The 25,653-nt window shown below is 50.4% G+C and overlaps 6 protein-coding genes; 4 read left to right on the forward strand and 2 right to left on the reverse strand.

The window, feature by feature from the left end:
* Positions 1-739: 739 nt before the first annotated feature.
* On the forward strand, positions 740-3,109 carry FFUJ_05892 (probable SUP35-eukaryotic peptide chain release factor GTP-binding subunit; the record flags this gene model as incomplete). XM_023579155.1 has 3 exons in its annotated part: positions 740-1,046; positions 1,124-2,877; positions 3,056-3,109. 3 exons carry the CDS (start codon positions 740-742, stop codon positions 3,107-3,109), a joined length of 2,115 nt encoding a protein of 704 aa, XP_023432042.1.
* A 5,628-nt stretch (positions 3,110-8,737) lies between these two features.
* On the forward strand, positions 8,738-12,945 carry FFUJ_05893 (probable PCK1-phosphoenolpyruvate carboxykinase; the record flags this gene model as incomplete). XM_023579156.1 has 7 exons in its annotated part: positions 8,738-8,837; positions 8,991-9,039; positions 9,103-9,178; positions 9,236-9,402; positions 9,492-9,525; positions 10,226-10,550; positions 10,844-12,945. The coding sequence occupies 7 exons, from the start codon at positions 8,738-8,740 to the stop codon at positions 12,943-12,945; spliced, it is 2,853 nt and encodes a 950-aa protein (XP_023432043.1).
* Positions 12,946-13,526: 581 nt separating this feature from the next.
* Positions 13,527-15,517, reverse strand: FFUJ_05894 (related to ATP-dependent RNA helicase; the record flags this gene model as incomplete). XM_023579157.1 has 5 exons in its annotated part: positions 13,527-13,891; positions 13,939-14,430; positions 14,483-14,920; positions 14,970-15,163; positions 15,213-15,517. The coding sequence occupies 5 exons, from the start codon at positions 15,515-15,517 to the stop codon at positions 13,527-13,529; spliced, it is 1,794 nt and encodes a 597-aa protein (XP_023432044.1).
* Positions 15,518-16,994: 1,477 nt separating this feature from the next.
* On the reverse strand, positions 16,995-18,126 carry FFUJ_05895 (related to fruit fly brahma transcriptional activator; the record flags this gene model as incomplete). XM_023579158.1 has 3 exons in its annotated part: positions 16,995-17,902; positions 17,951-18,023; positions 18,079-18,126. 3 exons carry the CDS (start codon positions 18,124-18,126, stop codon positions 16,995-16,997), a joined length of 1,029 nt encoding a protein of 342 aa, XP_023432045.1.
* A 310-nt stretch (positions 18,127-18,436) lies between these two features.
* On the forward strand, positions 18,437-18,946 carry FFUJ_05896 (uncharacterized protein; the record flags this gene model as incomplete). XM_023579159.1 has 3 exons in its annotated part: positions 18,437-18,454; positions 18,507-18,794; positions 18,842-18,946. 3 exons carry the CDS (start codon positions 18,437-18,439, stop codon positions 18,944-18,946), a joined length of 411 nt encoding a protein of 136 aa, XP_023432827.1.
* A 2,558-nt stretch (positions 18,947-21,504) lies between these two features.
* On the forward strand, positions 21,505-25,493 carry FFUJ_05897 (uncharacterized protein; the record flags this gene model as incomplete). XM_023579160.1 has 4 exons in its annotated part: positions 21,505-21,915; positions 22,386-24,465; positions 24,514-24,984; positions 25,057-25,493. The coding sequence occupies 4 exons, from the start codon at positions 21,505-21,507 to the stop codon at positions 25,491-25,493; spliced, it is 3,399 nt and encodes a 1,132-aa protein (XP_023432046.1).
* Between the last annotated feature and the right edge of the window lie 160 nt (positions 25,494-25,653).

Below are 25,653 nucleotides of genomic sequence, written 5' to 3' on the forward strand. Positions count from 1 at the left end.
AATAAACACTTGATTCTGCCTGTTCCGTCCCGTCCCTTCTTTGATAGATGTAAGTGTGAGTTGACGAGCGCGCACAGTAACAGTCTCCTGAACTACCTTACCCGCAGGGCATAAGGTTTAGGAGTCTCCAGGCCGTTGGGGGAGCAAGAAAACGTAAGACTTTAGAAGAGAATGCTAAAATAAACCCAGTAAAGAGTCCCCTAAGCTTAGGCTTAATTGCCCAGGTCTTTTCGTCATTTAGGAGAAAGGGCCTAAGTTTCTGCCAGGACAGTTCCATGGCCCAGCGTCATGATGCCCATAGCGGGGCAATAATTTTCGCAGTCTAAACCAAGGTTGCCTGGTTCTTCTCGCCTCACCCCACCAAGCAAAACACAAGGAACCTAAGCATATTCACAGAATCAATATAAGTTGTTGGGCGTCTTTGGTGCCTAAAACTCATCTTTCACTGACCAAATTTGACATCTCCAAGGGTTGGATTTTATTTATCTCCCTTCCCCATTTCCCAAAGAATTTGACATAATCTCATCGCTTGATAATCGAAAAGAAAAACACAAGCCCCATTTTCCACAGACAAGTTGCTTGCATATCTAGGGCCTTTTTAAATCCGCAACCCCATCCAGGCCTTAACAAGTGATCGCAAAACCCTCTCTACTCTCCTCTACCTACCTACCTACCTACTCTCCCTCCTCCTCCCACCCCCCACTACGCGACACATTCCACCGCCATCAAACACATCAAAATGGCGACACCTAATTCTTGGGAGGACGATCCCGCTTCTCAGGATGAGAACCTCGCTCAGCAGGCTCAGCAGCAGCTCAACATGAACAACCCCGCCCCCGCGCAAGGAGGCTTCCGACCTGGCATCGCCTCTTTCCAGCCTGGTGCTGCTTCATTCCAGCCCGGCCAAGCATATGGAGGATATGCACCTCAATACCAGCAGCAGCAGCAGCAATACTATCAGCAAGGCTACTACCCCCAATACGGTGCTCAGCAGGGCTACAACCAATACAACCAGGGTTACGGTGGTTACAACAACCAAGGCTATGGTATGACACTTGCGACCCAAAAAAAAAAAATTCACAATCCGCCGAGATCCGTGACTATGACATACTAACACAAGCAGCAGGTGGTGGCTATCCCCAGTATGGCCAACAACAGCAACAGCAACAACCTCAGCAGCCAGCTGCTCCTACGATTGCTCAACGACCTGCCGCCGATGCTCCCGCTGCTGCCCCCAGTCAGCCTGCTGCCGCTACCGCCCCTAAGCCCAAGGTGATCAGCATCAGCGGCGATGCTTCGGGTCCCAAGCCCAAGACGAAGGTCCTCTCCATCTCAGGAACCGGCGCCGCTACTCCCGTCAAGCAAGAAGAACCCCCCAAGGCTGAGCCTACCGATGAGCCCGAGGCCGGTCAGAAGGCCGCAGCCGTTAAGGCCATCGAGAAGACAGGCGAGAAGGCCGGTAAGGCTACCACCGCTAAGACCTCTGGTAAGACCTCACCAAGCCCTGGCTCTGGTCGCAACAGTCCCACCGCTGGTGAGAAGAAGGCCGCCGCCCGAGAAGTTGATGCCGTCGAAAAGGAGCAGGCCGCCGATGTCGACCAGGAGACTCTCAAGGAAATTTACGGCAAGGAGCACGTCAACATCATCTTCATGGGACACGTTGATGCCGGAAAGTCAACTCTTGGTGGTTCAATCTTGTATGCTACCGGTATGGTCGACGAGCGAACCATGGACAAGTACAAGAGGGAGGCAAAGGACTTGGGCCGCGAGTCTTGGTACCTGTCATGGGTCATGGATCTGAACAAGGAGGAGCGCACACAAGGAAAGACCATCGAGGTTGGCCGTGGTTTCTTCGAGACCGAGAAGCGTCGTTACAGTATCCTCGATGCCCCCGGCCACAAGATGTATGTCCCCAACATGATTGGAGGTGCCTCTCAGGCCGATGTTGGAATTCTCGTTATTTCCGCCCGAAAGGGCGAGTACGAGACAGGTTTCGAGAGAGGTGGACAAACCCGTGAGCACGCCATGCTGGCCAAGACACAGGGTGTCAACAAACTCATCGTTGCCGTTAACAAGATGGATGACCCCACCGTGGAGTGGTCTCACGAGCGATACCAAGAGTGTACCACCAAGCTCGCTCAGTTCCTCAAGGGCACTGGCTATAACCTCAAGACTGATGTTTACTTCCTACCCATCGCCGCTCAGCAAATGATGGGTATCAAGACCCGCATCCCCAAGGATGTCGCTCCCTGGTGGGATGGTCCCGCGCTGCTCGAGTATCTTGACAGCATGAAGGCTCTCGAACGCAAGGTCAACGCCCCTTTCATGTTACCCATCAATGGCAAGTACCGTGATCTTGGTACGATGGTGGAAGGTAAGATTGAGGCTGGTGTTGTCAAGAAGGGTATGAACATGATCATGATGCCCAACAAGACCAACGTAGAAGCTGCCGCCGTCTACGGCGAGCAGGAGGATGAGGTTCAGCTAGCTCAGTGTGGTGACCAAGTGCGAATAAGGCTCAAGGGTATTGAGGAGGACGATATCTTGCCCGGATTCGTGCTCTGCTCGCCCAAGAGACTGGTGCACACTGTCGCTGAATTTGAAGCCCAGATCCGTATCCTGGAGCTCAAGAGTATTCTGACTGCCGGTTTCAACTGCGTGCTGCACGTCCACTCCGCCATTGAGGAGGTAACATTCGCAGCCCTTCTACACAAGCTTCAAAAGGGAACAAACCGCAAGAGCAAGAACCCCCCTACACATGCCAAGAGGGGTGACAGTATTATCGCCCGTATGCAAGTGATTGGCGGAGCAGGCGCTGTGTGCGTGGAGAAGTTCGAGGACTATCCCCAGATGGGTCGCTTCACCTTGCGAGACCAGGTAGGCTTTATTCCACCCCAACCCCAACACGCCCATTCCCCATTCTACTAACCCCCATACTTTTGGGTGCCTCGTCCCCAGATGGCCAAGAGACCACTGCCGTTAAGGCGTGGCGGCAAGAGTCATAGGGAGTGCCTCAATATTCGGATATCAGATAGCTAACATGATATACGCACAGGGACAAACCATTGCTATCGGCAAGATTACGAAGCTCATCTTCAATGAGGCTTAAATGAATGATGACTGTTTTCGATCCGCGCACAGTTGCGATTATGTGAGGCCAAAAAGGGTCACGCCATGAGCAAAAACACAGGGGATATGTAACGGACATTCACCACAATCATCTTCACAAATCATCACGGTTTCGACGGCTTGGCGCTGGGGAAGTAACGGGGTTACCAGGGACACGGTGCCGGAATTATAGGATGACAGGAAGGCCGCTTCTGTTACCCGTCAGAGGGACATCGAAAATGATGACATGAAAGAAGAGACAGTAGGCGATATTATGGTGGGTGCCATACATTCTCCGTACTTCAAGTGTATATAGACAAGCAAATGAGAAAACAAAAAAGGATGATGAAAGGGATCATGACACACTATTTGCTTTGCTCATGTGCGGTATGGATGGCGTCTTGATATGGCAAACAAATCATGACTCTCACACGTTCAAGATAAATGTTATTCATTGAAAGAGAGCTAGCTGAAAGCCAAATGTTGGAAACGAAGCTGTCTTTGAAACCGATAGACGAAAAGAATGAGGTCTATATAAGGGGACAGGAAACACGGCATGTGTGTTTATAGTAGCCATTCAATGCGGTGATACCTATTGAGGGCCAAAGCAATTGAGGTAACATCATGGTACTGAGACAGGAGGGGGAAAGAAAGTGAAAGATGGACGGAGATAACAAACCGAGAAGTTATCGTCCACCTGAGGTCTGAGTTAAGAGGCAGCCCATGACTAGAGAAAAACTCAGAGCCGGTGAATCATGTAGAACACAGGCTCGGCAAGAGGAGAGATTTCGCCGTCGCCTCTTTTGACACCACTTAGAAATCTGCATGAAGTCACGATAATTGACAATCTAGGCCTTAGTCCACGATACGTAACCCCAGTCTCCTACTGCAAGATATTGCAGGGATCTCGACTTTGATGGACGGTCTCCGAGGTCAGTTAGTGAACGGCAACGGGACGGAGACCCCGGGGAGGGTATTTTGCATGGGCTTGATGGGGTTTTGGTAGATGGGCTATCATGATCGAGGGGTTGGAGCAAGGAAGTTTGTTAGCGAGGTTTATGAGCACGAGGAAAAGTCGGGACGGTTCAAGGAAAGCGTTACAGGACGCTACATCATTGTTCCAGAGTTGAGAAGCGGTGACCGAATGGAATTCCGAGATGAGTATGGGGAAGAATGATGCATATCCACCATATCCATGTAAGGAAGGGAACAGATATTGCGGATGCGGTTGCGGGTGTGGATCCCGGTACGGCGCTGGCTGGCTTGCAGCGGCCCAGCGGATCGGGAGTTGGGGGAGTGATAGATGCGTCAGGATACGGTAGAAAACTGCATGTCGTGTTGGTGTATTCCAAGGTGAGTGAGCCCCAGCAACACAACGGTCTCGTGACGGAAGTCCTTTCGGAAGGTTGCCGAGAGGACGGAGGTGTACGGAACACCGTTGGGTTCTAGGTGGATCAGCTTGGAAATACTGATCAATGCCAGGCTGTACAGCGGTTCCTGATATTGCATTATCATGACCAAACTTGAAGCAATATGCAGTGTCCAGGATCAAGGTAGTCGCGAACTGCATTGATCATTCATGGGAATTTGACGGTCGGGCGGAAGAGGACGTCAGTTTTACTGCGACAGACGCACATCAGTGATCGACGCCACGTCCTGTATCAGTTTGTTATCTTAAAAGATAACATGAAGTTGAGCGTGTATGCATAGACAAGGGCCTGCATCGCAAGCTTGATCAAGGTGAGCGAGAGTGGTTGACATCGCATTCCGGAGGCATACGGAGGAGACGGAGCCGGGTGACGGAGCACGATAGTCAGGAAGTTAGCCGAAACATGGCAGGCAGGCGCCCGCAACGGGAGCAATAGTCGTACCGGGTGTGACATTATCCCTAAACTGTGATGTGCTTCTCTTGTAAGAATAATAGCCCCCGCAACCCCATTTCCCCACGCAGTTCTTGAAACCCCAGCTGCCCAGCCCCAAAAACGTAATTTAGATGGAGGCTCTGAGCGGAGAAACGGTCAGAAACGGACAGTCGGATAATGTCGGAATCTACAGAGAGACGGTTTGAAAAGGTGAGAATCTGTAAAGGGGCGTGTGCATTCAAGGTGAGCATGAGGCCAATCAGAGTCGCCGATCGTAAAATTCGAGTCATGTGGAGAAAGGCAGGGAATGCAGGTTCTGGTCTGTACGTCACCCAGATCCTGGTAGAGGCTACCCACGGGAAGCTTTTTGCATTATCGTGACTTTCTGTTATTTTGCCTGACAACTGATACATACTCCGTACTGACGGACGAGATGAGTTGCGGGGCGAAGCAAAAGAGGATCACAATCGAGTCCAAGGGTCAGTGAGATATGTCACTAAGCCAGGTCCTGGGATTCTAGTCCAATAGATCGAAATTTTTTCAAGTCACGACCAATCTTGACTGGGTAACTGGAGTCATGTGCAGAGTCTGTTCTAAAAGCATCATCCCCAGGCTGGTGTTGAAAGGCGCAAGGGAATGGTAAGCGAGAGTGCCAGAGTCTAGAAGCCTCCACATTAGGTTGTTCAGAGCTGAACACCAACAATTCTTCCGAGGTGACGGAAATAGAGTCCCAGTTGAATGACGTGCTAGTGCCAGGCACAAGCCATTGTCAGACTTTGAGAAATCGAGAAGACGCAAACAATGATCGTGATCCGAGAACAAACGTGAAGTGGAAGAAACAAAGGTACGTTGGGTTCATCTGCAGGTACTAATTCTGAGGTTAGTACTACCTACCTTAAGTTAGGTACCTAGGTACTAAACTAGGTATGAATTACCTACTATATCTACCTTATAACAGCAGGTTGACAAAAGAAACCTTCCTTCCCTACTAACCTTACTCTAATGCTTCAGTGCTGGAAGGGAAGCTAGGTGTAAGTGACGGTTCTCGATGGCGCCTGCAGGAGATCATCCAAGTTCTGGGGGATAAGGGGAAGGTACAGCTCTCGGGGTTTTCAGCGGTGGAAATACCTGACCCCAAACAATAAAACCTGCTATTGGTGAATCGCGGGGTAGCCCAGACCCCAGGGTAATTTGGAAGGAAGGAACAGCTGCATACTGAATGTATCATTTACAGAGTACAACCTGATTCATTATTACTTACACCATCAGCAAACAAGGCATACGTTCATCCAACAACTCAATTCCAGTCTACGTATTAGTTACCCAAGGTACTAACCTTACCTTGCCATCTATCCAGTATCAAAACTCTCCAGGTTGGAAGCAGTTGTTAGTGCCAGCAGCTTGCACTGGTCTGCAGTTTGAATTCACATACATGCCAGATGCTCTCCATTCTCGCCTGCGGAGCCGTAGCGTCAAAGTTGATCCTTTTCTCTCCGTGCCGTATCCACAATCTTCCTGTTTGTTCCTGTCTGGTGACCAACGAGTTTCAACAGCACAGACATCGTATACCGACGGGTTTGAGGTGAGGCTCGGTGTTGTCGCTCTTTTCTGCCTAGGTACCTCCCTCTTCTCCGCAATCTGGATCTCAGCCCTAGCTTGCTCACCTTGAGTTATCCCCCTTTTGCTCCTTACCGCTTCCCATCCCCAGAAGCAGCCTTAGCGAGCTTGTTTTCCCATGATCTTTTTTTGGTCTTTTCCTCAAAATTTCATAATCTGCTGACCTGTATGAAGACAGACAGCACCGGTGAGCGCAAGCGTTACAGCACGCAACCCAATGGGTTCCCGCCTTTCCAGTCTTGGATTTTTCTACCAGGCCCGGGGATTAAGAAAACTTCTGCCATCAAGCCAAGCTGCCAAAATTAGCTGGCCCAAAGTCCGTAGAAGCATACCCAAACCTATCAAAGTCTTTTTGTCACTTAGAATAGATGTCCTAAGTTTTTCTTGCCTCCCATTGCCAAGATAAAGTACTTGACGATTAGTCGCCAAATGAGGTGTAACATTCGCCTTCAATGCAGCATGCACGGCTTTCCATCGCCATCCACTACAAGCAGGTAGATGAGCGAGTAAGGAAATATCATCTTCTGTATTGCATTGCACCAAGAGACGACCAACCCCCTTGTGCAATTGGGCGCACCCTCGCAATCAAGACCAACGAGGGTTGCAGGCCTCACTCCTAGTTCCGAAACCTAAAGGAATTCAATGTCCGAATACCTCGTCAACTTGACCCTCAAAGAGCTCTTTGATAACTATCCCCCGTACTGTCCCGATGATAACTGCGACCCTCCTTGCTAGGAGTTACGAGCTCGCTGGGGCACGGTTATATACGGTAGGTGGCCCGGACTACAGAACATGTATAAGCATTTGCGACAATACAGGCATATCATTCTAGTCAGGTATGGTTGCCAACGTCGACGTCAAGAGTACTGTGTGTTGCAAGCATGTGCGTACCTTATATGCATGCATGCAAAACGAGGTCTAGAAACTATTCAATGTGTAATTGAAATGCAGCCGAGTCTCTTTTCCCGGAATATCGCGGGCCTCGCTCATGTCGCTGTGGTATTTTAGTCTGGGGCTATTGGGCTGGGACTGGCGATCATGACGACACATTTGGTTAAAATGCATCACGAACAAGACGATAGCCTCACGACTGGGATACTGAGGAAAAGACCTGGGAGAGTTTTGTGAATCGAGCTGTCGAGCCCTCAAAATTATGAGGCGGCTAAGGTGAGATTTGAAGAATTTGCAGTATGTAAGTTGGGTACTCAATTAGACGGCCACAGGCCCGTATATAAGAATATCTGGAGGGAAAATACTTCCCTACCTTACATTACAGCAGCAGTGTACCGTCATGGTTGTCATCACGGTTTCGTCCCCTTTACCCTTTTACCATTAACAACGTGACTATCAGCTGCTTGCTTGCCATTCAATCTTCACCACCACCACCACAACAACCACTGCCACCAAAAAGAAAAGAGATCAACCGTCTTGGGAAAACACAGTAAACCTACCGTACCGTACCGTATCTTGCCGTCACAACAACGTCAATTCGATACGTCTAGAAGTAAAGGCGCTATCCGCACGGCATCATCCACATCCACATCGAGGCCAGCAGCTCCAACCAAGGATTGGATCCTTTCGTCCTTTTTTTTTTTTTTTGGCTACTGGCTACCCAGTTGTTTTGGTTATTTCCCCCATTGTTGACCACCTTGACCACTCCTATCGTGGTTGTCGTCTTCCGGCATCTTCCTGAATTTGGGCCTTAGTCTTTAGTCTTCCCCGCCAAAACCTTGACGCTTTGCTCACTGTCCCAAGAGTTTGGACCGGGGTTGGGTTACGTTTCGTGACCCCCTCCGTCCCGCAATATCCCATCATTAGAGCTGGCTTCCAGATCGTGTCTTCGGGTACGGCCCCAAATTCAAGCCCAGGCCAAGGCCCAGGTGTCCTATCCCGTCACCTTGTACCAAGACCAAGAGGTCTCTTCCGGTATAATATCGTGCCCGTCACCTGCAACGCCTCGCCGGCTCCACTACGCGCTTGTCTCTGCCAGTCAAAGCCTCACTCCCCATCCGTCCCCGTCCCTATCCATCCTCGGGTCTGACCCCGGCAAGCGGACGCTATCTATCTTGTGGAGGAGCACACCGCGAACCTCACACCCCAGGGCGTACACTACCAAATCTCGAGCTGCTCGTGAAGCTTTTATAAAAGCCATGAATGACCCCGTCAAAAGAAGTGCTTTTCTCTATTCAAATCAACTTCTCAAAGGTCCAAGCACACAGATCAAGGCTTCAGGAACCGGTTTATTCAAGAGTAAGTCTTATCTTTGTCCCTTCCTTTGACAGTTGTGCTGTCTTGTCATGATACCCTCACATGACTACTCCCCTCTCACTCTCCATGACGGAGCACCAAACAAAGCGGCTACCGTTGCACGAGTCTCAAAAACCATTACTGACTTGATCGCAGTGCTTCCCAATAACGTTAACAAGACTTCCCTCCACCCTACCGGTGTTACGTACGTTCCTCATGACACTTGATCAGTCACACACAGACAGTTTCACTAACACGGGCTTTACAGTCCTCACCAGGAGCACACCGAGCTGGAACAGGAGCTCCACGACAAGGCTCACATCGATTATGACCGTGTCGCCATTGTAAGAAGCTCTTCAGTCAACAGCGACATAGCTTGTCACTAACATGTGATTTCTCAGATTCCCAACCCTTCAGTCGCTGCCCTCTACGAGGATGCTCTTGTCTACGAGACCGGTACCGCTATCACCTCCAGCGGTGCCCTGACAGCCTACTCTGGTGCCAAGACTGGCCGATCTCCCCTTGACAAGCGAATTGTCGAGGAGGCTTCTTCCAAGGACAACATCTGGTAAGTGATAACCTGGATAGCGGCAACAGAGTTCCGTCTGTTGCGCACATGAATCGTCATGAGCAGACAAACTAACATGAGAACAATAGGTGGGGACCTGTCAATAAGCCTATGACTCCTGAGGTAAGATTCAAATCGGCAATTTCCTTGATACACTCTACACGATCGGAACGACTGGGACTACTTGGCTGTGGCGTGGCATCTTGACTCTTGTTTCCCAGCCCTGGGAACACGAGAAAATTTGCCTACATCACGAGTTTTACGCCCATAACCAAGACGAGCGAACCGAAACAAAACGTCGAGACCCGCGCCGGAAGAGCATCTCCATTCCATCCAGCGACTTCAATTGGCCTTGCCCCGAGGATACCCGGAGCATGAGCGTCATGGCTTTGATGGCTTGTCCACTGGTGCTTATTCTCTTACCCAATTGCCTGGTCGCTGGTTGGTAGATGCTTGGCCGAGGATTTGTCTAGTGGTTCATTGGCCTAGCGCTATTGGACCTGGTTCGCTCGTTCCCCTGGTCTTTCCGGGGAGGGCCTAGAGTAGCTGAGGGAGGGTGTCATGGGATCGGCACGCTAGGCCTTGACCCCGCAAAGTCCTCACACGCTCACCTTCCCCTCTGGCAATTGCTCACGGCTTCAGACCGAAGCCTTCGGCCGTGACAAGCCCCTCTTTTCTCCCCGACCACGATTTTTCCCGACACGGCTGCCCTTTACCGTTTCTGGAAAGGCTGCCGTTTGTCATGTTCCCTCCCATCCATGATCTCATTGCACAGCTTTAGCTTCAGCTCCAGAATTAATGACTGACAATATTATCACTGCAGGTCTGGAAGATCAACCGAGAACGTGCTGTCGATTACCTCAACACACGAAGCCGTATCTATGTCATCGATGGTTTCGCCGGCTGGGACGAGAAGTACCGCATCCGAGTTCGAGTTATCTGCGCCCGTGCCTACCATGCTCTCTTCATGCGAAACATGCTTATCCGACCTTCACGAGAGGAGCTCAAGGACTTCCACCCCGACTACACCATCTACAATGCCGGCAAGTTCCCCGCCAACAGATACACTGAGGGTATGACCTCTGGTACCTCCGTTGCCATCAACTTCGAGCAGAAGGAGATGGTCATCCTCGGTACCGAGTACGCTGGTGAGTTTTCATCTCCTTCCTTCCTTCCTTCCTTGCCTGCGTGAATCAGAGCCATTAGACTTCGAGACACACCCACATCAACTTACTTCCTTCCTTCCCTCCTTCCTCCTTCCTCCTTCCCTCCTCCTCTTGCACCTTCTCCCTGTAGGGGAAGGAGATGCTTCGATGAGGATGCTCCTTCTCTTACGCTTGGCTGGGAGAGTCATGCTGGAAGAACTCTGAATGTGAGGATGTCGTCCAAATTTGCCAACAGACATCCCTTTGGCGCATTTGGACGACGTCCGCAAATTCAGACTCAACGATGGCTACCCTCGATGTTTCCACTATTCTGCTTTCTCTTCTCTGGGCTGCCCTCAATGTTTCGAACTGGATCAATCCTCGCTTTCGTATGGTCTGCCGTTCTGAGGCTCGCCTGTTTGAGCTATTCCGACTCGTCAACTTCTCGTTTTGTCCTGGATTGCTTCATGCTCTCCAGGCTTCTGCTCCTCCGTCCATTGAATGGTTTTTGGCACTCGACTCCTTCGCTCCCAAGAATGTCTGGGGAGTTTACATCATTGTCCTCAAGAAGCGAAACCATCCAAGCATACTCTACATTGGCTCTTCCACAGCAGCTAAGCGAGGTGTCAGAGCCCGTTTCTACGAATATGATGCCAAGAAGAAACTGGGCACGTATGTGAGCAACGCTCTGCGAGATGGGTACACGATCCAGCACAAGGCACTTCTGGCTTGGTGTCAGATACCCGAGGCATCCAATATTCCCCTTTACCGTACTGTCGTCATCGCTTTGGAGGCCGTCCTAGCTTGCTATTTCTGGGCGATGGCTCGTCGAGACCACGACTATGGCTTCAACCACCTGTGCCCCTGGCCCTTAGAGTCATTCTCCTACAGTGGTGCTTGTTCCTATAACCCCTTGAAGGAAGCAATACATGGAGATATCGGGCTGTCTGCAGATGAACTGCAGAGCCTTGCAGACACAGTCAGAGAGAAGAATCTGGCGTATGGCAAGAAATACCACACACAACAACGCCTTGAAGCCACTCCTGAATTCAAAGCCGCACAAGCCAGGGCAAACGCGAAGCACAGGCCTAAAACACAAAAGATAAGACAAGAGGCCGTCGCTGAAAAGCGATTTCACTGCGTCGTTTGCAACTTGAGCTGCTCAGACCAGAGTCACCTCAATGAGCACAATGCTACAGCCCGACACAAGAGGAGAGTCAAGGAAGGAGGGAAAGGACCTCACTGTGATATCTGCAACAAGTCTTTCAAGTACCCCAGTGATCTCAAGGCTCACGAAAAGGGAGCTACTCATCTCCGGAACGCCGCTGCTCATGTTTCTGAATTCGAGTCTATTGAAAACGATGCTAACCTCCCAAAAGGTGAAATGAAAAAAGGAGTCTTCACTGTCCTCTTCTACGAGATGCCTATCAAGCACAACGTACTCACTCTCCACTCCTCTGCCAACGAGGGCAAGAACGGCGATGTCACACTCTTCTTCGGTCTCTCTGGAACTGGCAAGACTACTCTCTCCGCCGACCCCAACCGAGCTCTCATTGGTGACGACGAGCACTGCTGGTCCGACAACGGTGTCTTCAACATTGAGGGAGGTTGCTATGCCAAGACCATTGGCCTGTCCGCCGAGAAGGAGCCCGATATCTTTGGCGCTATCCGATACGGTTCCGTCCTCGAGAACGTTGTCTTCGACCCTCTCACCCGTGAGGTCGACTACGACGATGCCACCCTCACTGAGAACACCCGATGTGCCTACCCCATCGAGTACATCTCCAACGCCAAGATCCCATGCTTGTCTCCCAACTCCCCCTCCAACATCATCCTCCTCACATGTGACGCCCGCGGTGTTCTGCCCCCTATCTCCAAGCTCGACCGCAACCAGACCATGTTCCACTTCATCTCCGGTTACACCTCCAAGATGGCCGGTACTGAGGACGGCGTCACCGAGCCCCAGGCTACCTTCTCCAGCTGCTTCGCCCAGCCCTTCCTTGCTCTGCACCCCATGAAGTACGCCAAGATGCTTGCCGACAAGATTGAGACTCACAAGGCCAACGCCTGGCTCCTCAATACCGGTTGGGTCGGTGCCGGTTTCGCTCAGGGTGGCAAGCGATGCCCCCTCAAGTACACTCGTGCCATTCTCGATGCCATCCACTCTGGCGATCTTGCCAACGTCGAGTATGAGAACTATGAGGTCTTCAACCTCCAGGTTCCCAAGACCTGCCCCAACGTCCCCTCAGAGCTCCTCAACCCCTCCAAGGCCTGGACTGCTGGCGAGGACAGCTTCAAGACCGAGGTTGTCAAGCTGGGCAAGCTCTTCCGCGAGAACTTCACCAAGTACGAGAGCGAGGCTACCGAGGACGTTGTCAAGGCTGGCCCCGTTGTCTAAGAAGAGGAAGAATGAGAGAAAAAGAACAAAAGGGAAAGCGATTTTTTTTTGCGACTGGTCATGACAAATTCGAGCAACTGTTTATCATCTGGGATCGGCGTCATTACATGGCGGCCATCAACCGGCTGCCCTCATCTTTTTTTGTCCAAGAATTTCTTATATAGCACGAGATTGTGTGTATGTGAGCATGAACAAGGCTTTACGATTTCTGCAATAGAAAAGCATTTGCTATTGATTTCTGACGTCTGTTTGCTTGTGACTTGGCGACTTGCGAGATGCTGACAGATTCTTATGTTTCCCACTGCCTAAAGTGAAGGCCAAACAAAGCACATTTAACGTAGGAAAAGGCATAGATAAAGTACCTCGGTGCCACTCAGCGAAATTCTGTGCATCTATCTACTAGGTACCTAGGAGATCTCCTAGAACAATCAGATCCGTCGACATCCTGTCAACAATGCTTCCATTTCACACCTCCAGCTGCTGCAAGCTGTGCTCACCCTGTCCCAAAATCGAATGTCCGATGAAGTCGTTAACATCTTCGGTTATAGCTTGGCCAGTTTTCCGCTCAAGAATGCTCAAATTTACCAAGCTTCAACGGGAGCAGCGGTATCAGCACCCCAAGCACCCCCGCCACCAGTGTTGCCGCCATCACCACCACCTCCCCAGGCATCACCGCCAGCGGCATTGCCGGCATTGTTGCCAGCATCCTCTCCCCAGGCGTCGCCAGCGTCACCAGCCCCAGCGTAATCGTTGGGGTCGAAGTCAGAATCTGCCTCAAACTTCAAATTGTTGCGAGCTTCACCTTCGGGAACGTACTGCTGGAGGAAGTCAGGGATCTCCTGATTAGTCTCCAGGAGTGTTCGAGTGAGAACACTGGCCATGGGCTCATCACGCTCCGAAAGAAAAGATGTGGCCACACCTCGATGGCCGATGCGACCAGTTCGGCCTAGTCATGTTAGTTAGTGAATCCCAGATACAAGATGATAATCTCACCAATCCGATGAGTGTACTCCTCGATGCCGCCGTAGTCGATGGATGGCATGTCGTAGTTGATGACATGCAGGACATTCTGCACATCAATGCCACGGGCAGTCACTCCGGTAGCAATGAGAATCGGAGCATTTCCAGAACGGAAAGCCCGCATCGCGGCCTCTCGCTCCTGCTGGGTCCGATCACTGTGCATCGATGTGACCGGCAAATGCATGTTGAAAAGGAAGTCGTCCAAGTTATCTGCGGCCTGGCGACTGTTCACGAAAATGATGGTACGAATACCATGCATTTCCTCAAGTAGCTTGACCAACAGTTCCTTCTTCTGGGGGGCTTCAGCCTGCAGAACAATTTGCTTGATGTTGGAAGTGGTACTTCCGGCGCGGCCAACACGGAACCGGACATGAGAAGCCGCGAGGTAGTTCTTGGCCAGGTCACGAGCGGCCTTGGGGAACGTGGCAGAGAAAAGGCTAAACTTGACGTTGCCTTCATCCTGTTCTGTTGAACGATTAGTTTCTGATCGTCTGCGAATGCATAAGGTTATGCTTACCACCACCGGACAAGATTGGGTTAAGCTCTTCGGACCAGTCGTCATTCAGGAGTTCGTCGGCCTCATCAATCACCATATAACGCAGGCGTCGCAGAGTCAAGACTTTAGGGCGTTGAATAAAGTCCACCAGGCGACCAGGTGTTCCGATCAGTACATCGCATCCTTTCTGCAGGAGACAGGTCTGCTCCTTTACAGGAACACCCCCATAAACGACACCCGGACGGAGCATGGTACGATAACAAAGCTTACGAGCTTCATTGAAAATTTGAACCGCCAGTTCACGAGTGGGAACCACAATGAGTACAAGTGGCTCAGCAGTGACCTCGTCGAGGCCCTCGCGAAACGTCAATGGGTTGGGACGGAAAGCAGCAAGCTTCTTGGCCTTGCCCATGAGCTTGCTGAGAATGGGGATAAGGTACGCAGCAGTTTTGCCGGATCCTAAACGCAAATTAGTGATGCCGGTAAGTACCTCAAGGGGCACACATACCTGTTTGCGCGATGCCAATGACATCGTGTCCCATTAGGATAGAGGGAATGGTGAATTTTTGAATGGGCGTCGGGTTCTCATAGCCACAAAGCTCGATGTTCTCGAGCATGGCGGGATGGACGCCAGCGTCCTTGAAGGAGCCGATGGGATCGATTTTAGTCGGACCCTCCTGCTGAACCTCAATGCTCTCGATTCTATGACAAGGTCAGATGACAGGTAAGCCAGCAGCATGCATCAGCTTACTGAGAGAAGTCGAGTCCAACTCGGTCGTGGCGAGTAGTGGGATCTCCGAACAATTCGAGCTCTAGCTCAGGATACTTGGGACCGACATCACCATACTCATCCTGCCAGGCATAGGCACGCGCGTTACAACCCCACTGCTGGTCACCGCCACCGGAAGTCATGGAGGAATAGTCGATCGCCTGGGGCTCAGTCCATTTCCCCTGGGACGCATCGTATCCCTGAGTGCCGGGAGTTGCGGATTGGTCCTTCTGACCGGCGCTAGGGAGCGCTTCGCTCATGGCAGCGGTATCAAAAGTGTCCGCCATGGTGGTGTTTCTGTGGGCGTAAAGTTAGATAGATAGTTCAGAGATAATGGAACCTGGGGAATGGAGAATGAGAAATTGAATAACTGACTCGGGAGCTGGAAAGTCTCAAAACGAGAGGGGCTGATTTAGATAGGCAGGTCGAAACCAAAGTTATCAACGTGCTTGAAGAAGGAAGGTCAGCCAAGTTTCAACACGAGTTGAGGAACCACGCGCAATGTGAGAAGCAGATAAGAAACGGTGAAAGGGAAATAGGCGCGAGGAGAAGAGAAGAGACAGCCCAAAACACGGCGGGAGGCCAGGAGGTAAACAAGAGAAACATACCAGGCAACAACTTCCTGACAAAACAATAGAGACTACAACGCTTTGTAGTTATCTTGATGTTATAGTCGAGGAAGAAAAAGAAATATCTGACTCTTCTCAGGAGCAGACTGAAAGTGAAGTCGAAATGCAGATGTGAAGAAGGAATGAGGAAGAAAGAAGAGAAGAGAAGAGAAGAGAAGTTGAGGAGTGGCTAAGGTATTTGTACTTCTGCCTGCACCGATTGTGCGCGCTGTGAATCACAGGCTCCTCATGGTTAAGGCATGGAAGTGCAGGGACGAATTGCTCCTTGTTTGCCGTTCGAGGCAGGTGCCCGTGTCAGAGGGTAGCAGCTTGCCGGCCGGCTGCCACTGCCATTGCTAACTTACCTTACTTCCTGCAATCCGAGGCACGCAACAAATGAAAACTGTACCTACGAAGATTGGAGGCTCAAGCCCCTAGTAGTAGAAACTGTTTCTGGTGAGTGAATACGGAGAAGTGTTATTCTGTGAGTGTTCACTCTTACTATTGAATAGTTTGGAGTTGATTCAAATCCATAAAGCTCTGGCGTAAAGCTGTAGATGACGTTTGACGAATTGAGGAACAATATTGATACCTTGTTACATTCACCTGATATATTGCTAGTGAACTCAATGGCTGTCCATGCTGTTCTTGTTCTTGTCACTTTGCTTCTGCATATCTACCATGAAATGCTTACAATGAGTTCTGCATCTGTCATACATTGCTGTTCAGACAGCACCGTTGCGGCATGAAGGAAGCGCTGGCATGTTATTTGATTCAGGTCTCTGGTAAAGTGCAGAGCTACAGGACCAGACATTGATAATTTTGTTTCCATAAGATTATTACATCTTCAAAGTTGGAGGAACCTGATGGGCTTATGTCTGAACACTCAAACACCAAATATCACCCAATCTGCCTACTAAGCTACTAAGGTACCTAAAGTATGCAGTAACCCGTTTCGATATTCTTTGATCGGACCACATGTAGTCAGGACAAACAAGAAATCCGGATCTTGGAACCTACTGTCGCAAGTTACATAGCTCAATGTAGACAAGTCTTGCTTGTTGTGATTGTACAAAAGTTGTTACTCACAACAACGTTGAGCTCAGACACACATAACAAAGCAGTGAGTTTTTATTATGAAATCAGCTTGAACCCTTCACCAGAGGCTCAGGAGATCCTGTGTATCCATTGCCGTCGAACTTTCATATTCGCCCATTCCGTCTTGAAGAACTTTGTCGAGGCCAGCTGCCGCTCGACCAGTAGCACCACCCTCTTTTTTCGCTTGGTCGGTGCCCTTCAGCACTGCCTCCAAAAACCTTCGCTCAAATACTCGTTGTCTTGCATCCCGACTGGGATACATTTCCCCCTCTTCGTCTCGTCGAGTACCATAAAGGTTGAGATATTCGAATGCATTCGAGTCTTGTGGGATTCGATATAAGTTGTCCCATATCTCCGACTCATCTTCGGGAATCTCAGCTTCAGGCCGAAGACCAGCCTCCAGGAACCGTGATAGCGTGGCGATTTGTCGGGCATATGTCGAAGCATCTTTTGCCCGCAGACCAGATCTTGAGCCAGAAGACCATCCGGCTTTTGAAGTTGTCAATGCCCACCCCATCATGGCACAGAAACTGTTTAGGGTCTTCACCCAACCGCCAGGACACACGATCAAGTCGTTCTCTGCAACATCCAAAATCCATTCCATTACACCGAGAGAGTCATTGCTGATGTCGGCCGAGAGGTGTGTCATACCCGCCCGGATAAACATGATGGCTTGCTCCACACTGTGTCTGACCTCTTCGGCAGGTAGCTCTCTGAAAAGCTTGAGTAGTTGACTTCGAACTGGCGTCGAGCTATCTGAGATGAGTGGAAGCAGTTTGGCGAGAACCGCATGTGTTCCTACTGGATTGACAGGAGGTTCTGCTGAAAGCTGTGAAGTAAGATAGGCCAATGCTTCTCGTCTTTGTTTGTCTGACTTTGAAGAAGAGGCTAGTGAGAGATTGTGTTTGAATTGTTGGGCGACATCAGGTGCGACTGTTGAGAGTGACTGATGACCCATCACAATAGCTATGGCCCATCAGTAAATTGAAGGGAAACACACACAAATCTCCTCACCCTTTGACTTGAAACTTGTATCTGTGAAATTGGACGCTTTTGGCTTATCCTTGCCCACCTTGAACTTCGGTTTCTACATCTTGTTGGTGAATTGCACTTCAACAATGCCGTAGTGATTGAAATCATACCTGGAAGTCCTTTTGCTTCTCGCGCTTCTTCTTGTTGCTGGAACCCATGATGTCGGTTTGTTGAGGTCACTAGAACAGATGTATAAAAGTAATAAGTAAAGTTCGGATACCGCACAATGTCAGGTTATTCCCTAAGATAATCTTTGTTATACGGAATACTGAGGTTTGGATTCTTTGATCTTCAACTGATAAGATCTACCTTCTTTCCCTGTTGGGGTTCTAAAATTTTGGCGGTGTCGGATGGCAGAACCTCCATCGTGCCCCGCGGCGTCACCTTAACGCAAGGTCCGACCACGCTAGACCAATACATCGCGACAATCAGCGGTATCGAACATCACCATACTCAGCTACTATAAGAATGGCTGAATCTTCACTGGTATGCTGAGAACAGAGGCTTGAGATACTTTGCGAAGCTAATAAACGGACAGGCTAATGGCCATGATGCCCTCGAGGAGAAGCTCGGCCGATTGTCAAAGAAACCTGGTGTTAAAGCCAGCATCATTCTTGACCGAACCACCGGCGCTATCCTGAAAACCAGCGGCCAAATCGATGCTCTTCAGACCTCTAAGACGCGAACCACATCTACTGCAACATCGTTTTCCAACGAAGGTCCTGCACTAGAAGAGAGCGAAACGAAAGGAGTCGAGCAATTCGCCGCCATCGTCTGGAACTATGTGAATAGCTCCGGAAGCTTGGTTCAGGAGCTGGATGGTGAAGTGAGGATCATCACAGGCGTCACAGGCTCATAGCTAACAATCAGTAGGATGAGCTGAGGCTTCTCCGCTTACGAACAAGGAAGCAAGAATTGGTCATTGTACCCGATCCCAAGTATTTGCTTGTGGTTGTGCATGACACACCTCCAGCTTGAGCTACGAACCACGCTTATCTAAGTCTTACCACTGTCTGGGCGTCCCAGATCTCCCACTTACCGACTTCCGGTGAAGGGCTAGGGGAGCGATTTGCCTTGATTCGAGAAAGATGTTCTGTTTCATCGACTGATCAACTGGGAATGTGACGGGCCGTGGAATCGACAAGATGCAGGGGATTATTACTGGTGTGTTGCATTCGGGATGGTCTTGAGTAAGGCAAGACATCTTGAACGAAATCACGATTGAAACACATGGGCTGGAGTCTGCGCATGCATCTCTGCCATGTCTCGAAGGGAAGAAAGAACAAGAGAGGCATATCAACATGGGTCAAAAGGGCTGGAGTCTGCGCCCTCGCGGCTATCCCGTTACCCGATTTCCTTTTACTGTGCTTCCCGTCACTACGGGGCTATCACGGGGTCCGCCAATGTCCGGCATAAACAATTGGGATGGGAAAGGCAAATAAATCCGCCGCTGTAGGTAGCCGCGTGTTTCGAAGGTTTAATGGGCCGAACAATTACAGCTGGATCGCGCCCCTTGTTTCACAAGGGCCCCATTGGCGACGAAAATGGTGGTGGCCGGGGTGGAAACGCTAGGAGCCGTTGGAAAAGAGCACGGAAAGGCCTCATGGGGGTCATGGCAATTGAGGATCACACATAGATATCGGCTACCAACGCAATTGAGCAGCATTTCCGGTCCAAACTTGTAACGGACAAAGTTGCGAATGTGAGCTTCTTCTGCTTGTTCAGGGCCGAGCAAGGTTCATACGGGGCAGCGCAGGAAAGACGGAACGCACGCACAAAATACGTGCGCACGTCCTTATCCTTGACCAGTATCCAGGATGTATGCGGATAACGGAAACGCTCAACAATCAGGGTTACATACTCTGACTTGGAAGAAGGTTGCAAGGACTGCAGGGCTGATACATGGCCAAAGGCAAACACGTCAAGTATCGATCATACATATGTCTGATCCCAAGAAGTCCCAAGTCTCAGATCATCAGAACTAATGTTGCTGACCGAGCGCCATATCGATCTAAGGTTCCGATATGATTTGTACTATTTTCGGCAAGATAACATTCCGAAACTAACGAGGGATTTCCAACTTGACCGTCTGTTCACCTTGGAAGGCTTATTTACACCTTGTCTTGTCTTGTGACTTTCACTTTCACTTTACGATGCCAGGTCCTTGCCGAAGCGGCGAATTCTCCCTGGTTCGCTTCTCGCAACGGCGGTTTCGAAACACGTCGTCTTACTCCCTCCACTTTTACACATTGGCTTCCGCCAGAGAGGCCCACAAACTCCCGCAACTTCCAGCATCAGGATTCTCGAGCTTGAGGCTAAAATGGCCTCCCTCCGGATGACAGGAAATGAACCCCGGTTACGTACAGTGCAGTGCTGCCATTCTACGATAACATTGACCGTAGCAGTTCATGTGCCTACCTACCTATGTTGTTACATAATGAACTCTATAGTCGGGTCTTGACGTACACCACAAGGGCTGAGTATAACGTTCTTAGCATGTTTCCCATGTAACACACACTAGTGAGTCTAATTTGATGTTTGCCAACATTCGTACGGCAGACAAACTCTGGCATGATTGATAGATTGCGTCCACCTTCTATTGCAAGGATCAATGCTTGCCCACGTATGCTGGGGGCCTTTGAAACTTCTGTTCTAACCATTGGGTATTCCGCACTCCGCTGCTCTGTAAGACTGGAGCGTGTAGTACTGTACCATACAGTATGTATATAGACCGGGTCCTGGGTGTTATGCCGGCTTCCATATTGGATTCGGACCTGTATCTACTCACATCGATTCGAATCGCAGATCTTCCGTTTTACCCATATTACCCAGGCTCGGTACATACAAAGAGCAATCCACGATCGTCCAGGTTGGTTCAAGGCCCACGCTTCCAAGGTCTCCTGGATATCCACGCGTGGAGACAGCTGCATGTTGCACGAACAAGAAAAGAAGCGGACACAAGAGAGACTCGGGAGAGAGGGGATTATATCTGCTGCACGGGATTGTGCACCAATGACCTGAGACGGCCGTTGAACTCCTGGAAAGGGAAAGCATTGTGTGCTTAGCATATTCATACGTACGTACGTGGATCAGCCAACAAAGACCTATAATTGTATAGCAATACGGGTGCAATGACAGCAATGGCTCCATTCTGTTCTCCGTCGAGTCATCTTTTTGAATCTCGAGTCCCCTTTCGTATTCCAATACAAATGCCTGAGGAGTTGTTGAAAGCTGGATGTTCTGGTGCCAGTTCATACCGCAGTCCAACAACCCACACAACGCAACGCAGAAAAAGGAGCACCTAACTGACTGACGGAGGCAGTAGTTAGGGAAACGCATCTATCAATCAAACAAGAGGCTCTTGCTTTACAGCCTGTCTCCTTTATCCGGAGTGGGCCATGGTGCTTGTATCCAAGTTGAGCTGCCCACGATCAACAATATCAATCTGAACCTTCGGCGGCGGATGCCCGCGTTGCGCTGATACTAACGCGGCTCTCACATGGAAGACCTGCGATCCATCGCAACAAGATCGCAGTATGCCATTAAGCAAACCAAGGCCGTCTCCACGGTCAACTGCCACGAGCAGTTTCAGCGACACCACCGACAAATCAGGGCCAAAATTGACGGATGAGAATAAGAATGCGCCGTCGCAAAAGCGACATGAACGGCAAAAGTCCAGGGGACTACTGTTACCCCAGAGCCAGAGCGGCGCCACATCTATAGCCACCACCAGCATAATACCGACCAAATCTCCTATTGCTGATGGAGATGCCCAAAACGAAAACGATGAGAATGATCCCATTGACGGTTCTGGTGCCATTGGCGCATCTGCATCAACCGGGGGTCGTTTTACAAGGCCAGACTATCTACTCCATGGTTTGCTTACACGAGCGAAGAACCGTGTAAAAGATCGAACTGGACGAGACAAGGAAAAGGGCAACGGAGATGTAAGTCAAGATTTTGATAAGTTATTCACTGGAATTATTCCTGATGAGACACCCACCCACCATCTCCGTCATAACTGCAAGTCATCCATTCCCTGATCAGTGCGCATCCTCAGAGACAATGAAAGATCAGACCACTGCTCAGCCCAGCCCAGCCCAACCAACCACTGTCGGGTGCTAGGGCGATCTTCTCTCAGGTCATGCGATTGCCGTTCGGGGCCCTGAATTGGCCCCTCAATGGGCTCAGTTCGGGGGCGCCTTTGACCGATGGTATTTATCCGGCTTAGAGATGTCATGATGGTCCAATGTCCGGTCATTCATGTCAATTGACTCGGCGACTTTTTTCCCTTTAAGCACTACCTGTATTTTAGTTTCTTGTGACCCTGTCTGTACCCCCAATTGCTTCCCTCCCCCTCTCTACTGTACTGCACTTCTGTCTCAGAACTAATTGCTCCCTTCTTCACTGCAAACAGACAACATCAACTGTTACAAGTCCAACCAAAGCCTTCTCTTCCTCCCCGCATTCTCCTCCGCCACGCGCCGCTCCTCCCGACCGAGGCTTCCGTCGTAAAGCCCCACCTCGAGCTTCTACAGGCAGATCTCAAGGTACTAAGACGCCTTCATCGTCACAGTCGCCGTCACACTCACCACCACGGGCTCTCACTTCCCCGCGTTCACCACCTGATCAGAACAAGCCTCTTCCTCCTCCACCTCCTCTGCCGAACTCGGGTGCCTTGTCCGACAAGGAAAATGCCACTTCTCCTCCGTCCAATCCCGTCTTGAAGCTGAATAGAATCATGTCTACTCTTACCGACTCAGAGATCGAGAAGCTCTTCTCTGGCGCCCCCCAGTACTTTGCCCGTAGCGAGGGGCACTGTTCTGGCGCCCCCAATCCCAGCGTCGCATTCCCTTTTGATGAGGCATTGGAGATTCGCGACCTCACTGATCATGTCCAAATTGAAGATAGAGCTTGGAGTGGCCTTACAGCATGGCCTCATCTAACTCGAGATCTCAATCAGGATGCCGCTGCCCGGGCACAGGCCGTTGACTCTCGCAAGGCCCATTTCTTCATCCGCTGTCGGGAACGTCCCAACATGCTGAGCATGCAAGGTCTAGAGAAGGGCACCATGGGCTTCTCAGCTGCCCTTGAACTCGCCGTTGGCGATGCCCTCGAAGAAGAGCAGTTCGGTTTTGACAGTGTTGGCAAAAAGGCCCATGCCATTGTTGAGGCACGTGAGCGCATGCTTTCCTCTCTGGGCTACCTGCGTCGTCTCCCTGAGACAGAGCTGCTGGATCGTCTCAAGCGAAACGCCGAGCTATACCGGGTCAATGATCTTCGAAAGAAAACTTCCGTCCAGACTTATCAGGATCTCTTTCACACTTTTATGCGGCCATGCAATTCCGTTGTCGATAAGCGCGACCACTATAGCTTGACCAACCAGATCAATGCCTTGATCAAGTGTCTTGGTACCGCCAACGTTTGGTTTGACTTCACCCATGTCGAATGGAGGATCAGATTGGGTCAGATTCTTTGGGGAGGTGAAGACAACGATGAACTTGAGGATACTTCTTCCATTCACGACGCTAGTAGTGCCAGCGAACGGGCCGAGGAGAAGTATTGGCTTCTGATGCAGATTCTTGTTGCGACCGAACTCCTCATCCGCTTAGATGCCATCACCGAGGGTGAAGAATATGGAGTCGAGGCTTTCCGACCTGTAGATGTTGTTCACTTCGAAAGAGCCGCGACTCCCATGGTCAAGTGGTCGCTTCATCTTGCTAGGAGCTGGCTCGACAATATCGAGATTGAGAAAATCAAAGAGGATCCACCAAGCGACGCTTCCGAGACAAAGGGAAAAGTTACCCCTCCGCCTGCGACTGGCTGGCTAGGCGCCCTCTTCAGTAAATTTATCGTCCGTCAACATCATGAAGACAAGACGACAGCAAGCCATACCTATACTATTAAAGGTCGCAACCCACAACAGCAGGTGGATGGGCTTACTCATTTCGCGAAGAAGCTACTCTGGCCCAACATCGACACATACGAGGGACTCATCGCGAAGAACGCTCGTCGATCGATTATTAACTCCGTGCCTAAGCCTGCTCCTGTGATAGCCTCTGAGAGATCATCAAAGTCTTCTGAGTCGAATGGATCTAAGCGGGGACTCTACTTTGGTGCCTGGGACCGTCCTGGTAGTCAAAAGGATAAGACTCGACCACAGCGACGAAAGCTTGCAGCGGCGCTTCACCCCTCCGGATGGCTTTCGAAATCATATATCTATGGTCTGGTACTCCCTGGAGATGGCATGTGCCACTTCCTGATGGCCACACTTCTCGAGAACGACAGTAAAGCCATGGAGCGTTTGGGCTCGTTCGCTAATTTGTGTGGAGGGTTTGTGTATTCTGGCAAGAGCTTTTGGAGCACGTCATGCATCGTAGGGCGAGTTATTGCAGCAGGTCAGGGATCAGCCGAGTGCATGGGATGGGTTTCCAGCGACATTCTACCCCTGGGCATAGATGAAGGTTGGGTAAACATTGAAGTAGAAGAAGTGGCTGGTAAGTTGTTATATATTGTGAGAGGAGCATTAGGCTAACAGACAGAAGAGGACAAGGCCCATCTGGGCAAGAAAGCGAGACTCTGGGCAAAGAAACGAGTTGAACGAGAATCGTCCATCCTCGGAGATGCCGATGAATATTCCGTGTTCCCTGCCGACTTTATCATTCCCCACGAGAACAACTACTCTACGCCGCCACCGTTGATCAGCGTTACTTTACGGTCGCTTGAGCTTCTTTCTCCGGCCAACTCAATTCAGTCCACGCCCTTCACCAAGCTGACACCCGGTGCGAGTGTGAGCAACAAGGAACCCGAGTTGTTATCGTTCCCAGCCAATGTCAACTTTGCGGTGTCGATTGACGGATTCACAGCTGAGAACTTCTCATTCTCCCTATTGTATGACATTAACTTTGTCACGGCGCACCCCTGCTCGCCTTCTCATCGTGTCCGATTTGTTAAGTCGCCATCAAGTCCGACAATCCAGCAGATCGATGTGTCCGGGTCAGATACGTTTGGGCAAGGTTCTCGACCCGCTCACAGAACAGGCAAGTCAAGTGGTTTCCGGTCAACGTCGCACAGCTAACTCTAGTCAGGTCATCCCTTACACAAATATTATAATTACACTGTTATTCATATTTCGGAGCTTCTAAAGCGGCAGCATGCTCCCCTTTCGGAGCTTCTCGCTGTTCCTCAGACTCACCGTCGCTCGCCTTCACGCATGGGCAGCGAACGAGTGCTTGTTATTGACTGTATCACTAACTTGTCCGAGGTTCCTCAATCTCCCACGATTGAGAGACTTACCTCAAAGTATAATATTGTTCAGAGAAGAGGTAGTTTTCCTGCTGCGGAACAGATGCATTTCGAGTCCAGAAAACGACAGTTTGGCTCCGACATGGAAATACTGGTTCGTGCTCTTTGCGCTCAAAAGGGCTGGAACGCCATCATTAGTCGACGGAAGCGAGGATGTCTGGCTTGTGCTATTCGTGAAGCTGGCGCACTACAGTGGAAGGTTATCATTAGGGTGGAGTAGGAAAAGCTTGCCTCGTTGTAGCGAGCGTATGATTTGGCGTTTATGTCGTGGGAGTATGCTGTGTTTGTGAAATGGGTACCAGGTTAAGCCTTTGTCTTTGGTTTTGGTTGTCATGATACATGTCTAGTACGCTGGATGACCTGAGAGGATACCCGTTATG

The sequence above is a fragment of the Fusarium fujikuroi genome, chromosome FFUJ_chr06 (genome assembly GCF_900079805.1).
Source record: "Fusarium fujikuroi IMI 58289 draft genome, chromosome FFUJ_chr06".
Classification (NCBI taxonomy): Eukaryota; Fungi; Ascomycota; class Sordariomycetes; order Hypocreales; family Nectriaceae; genus Fusarium; species Fusarium fujikuroi.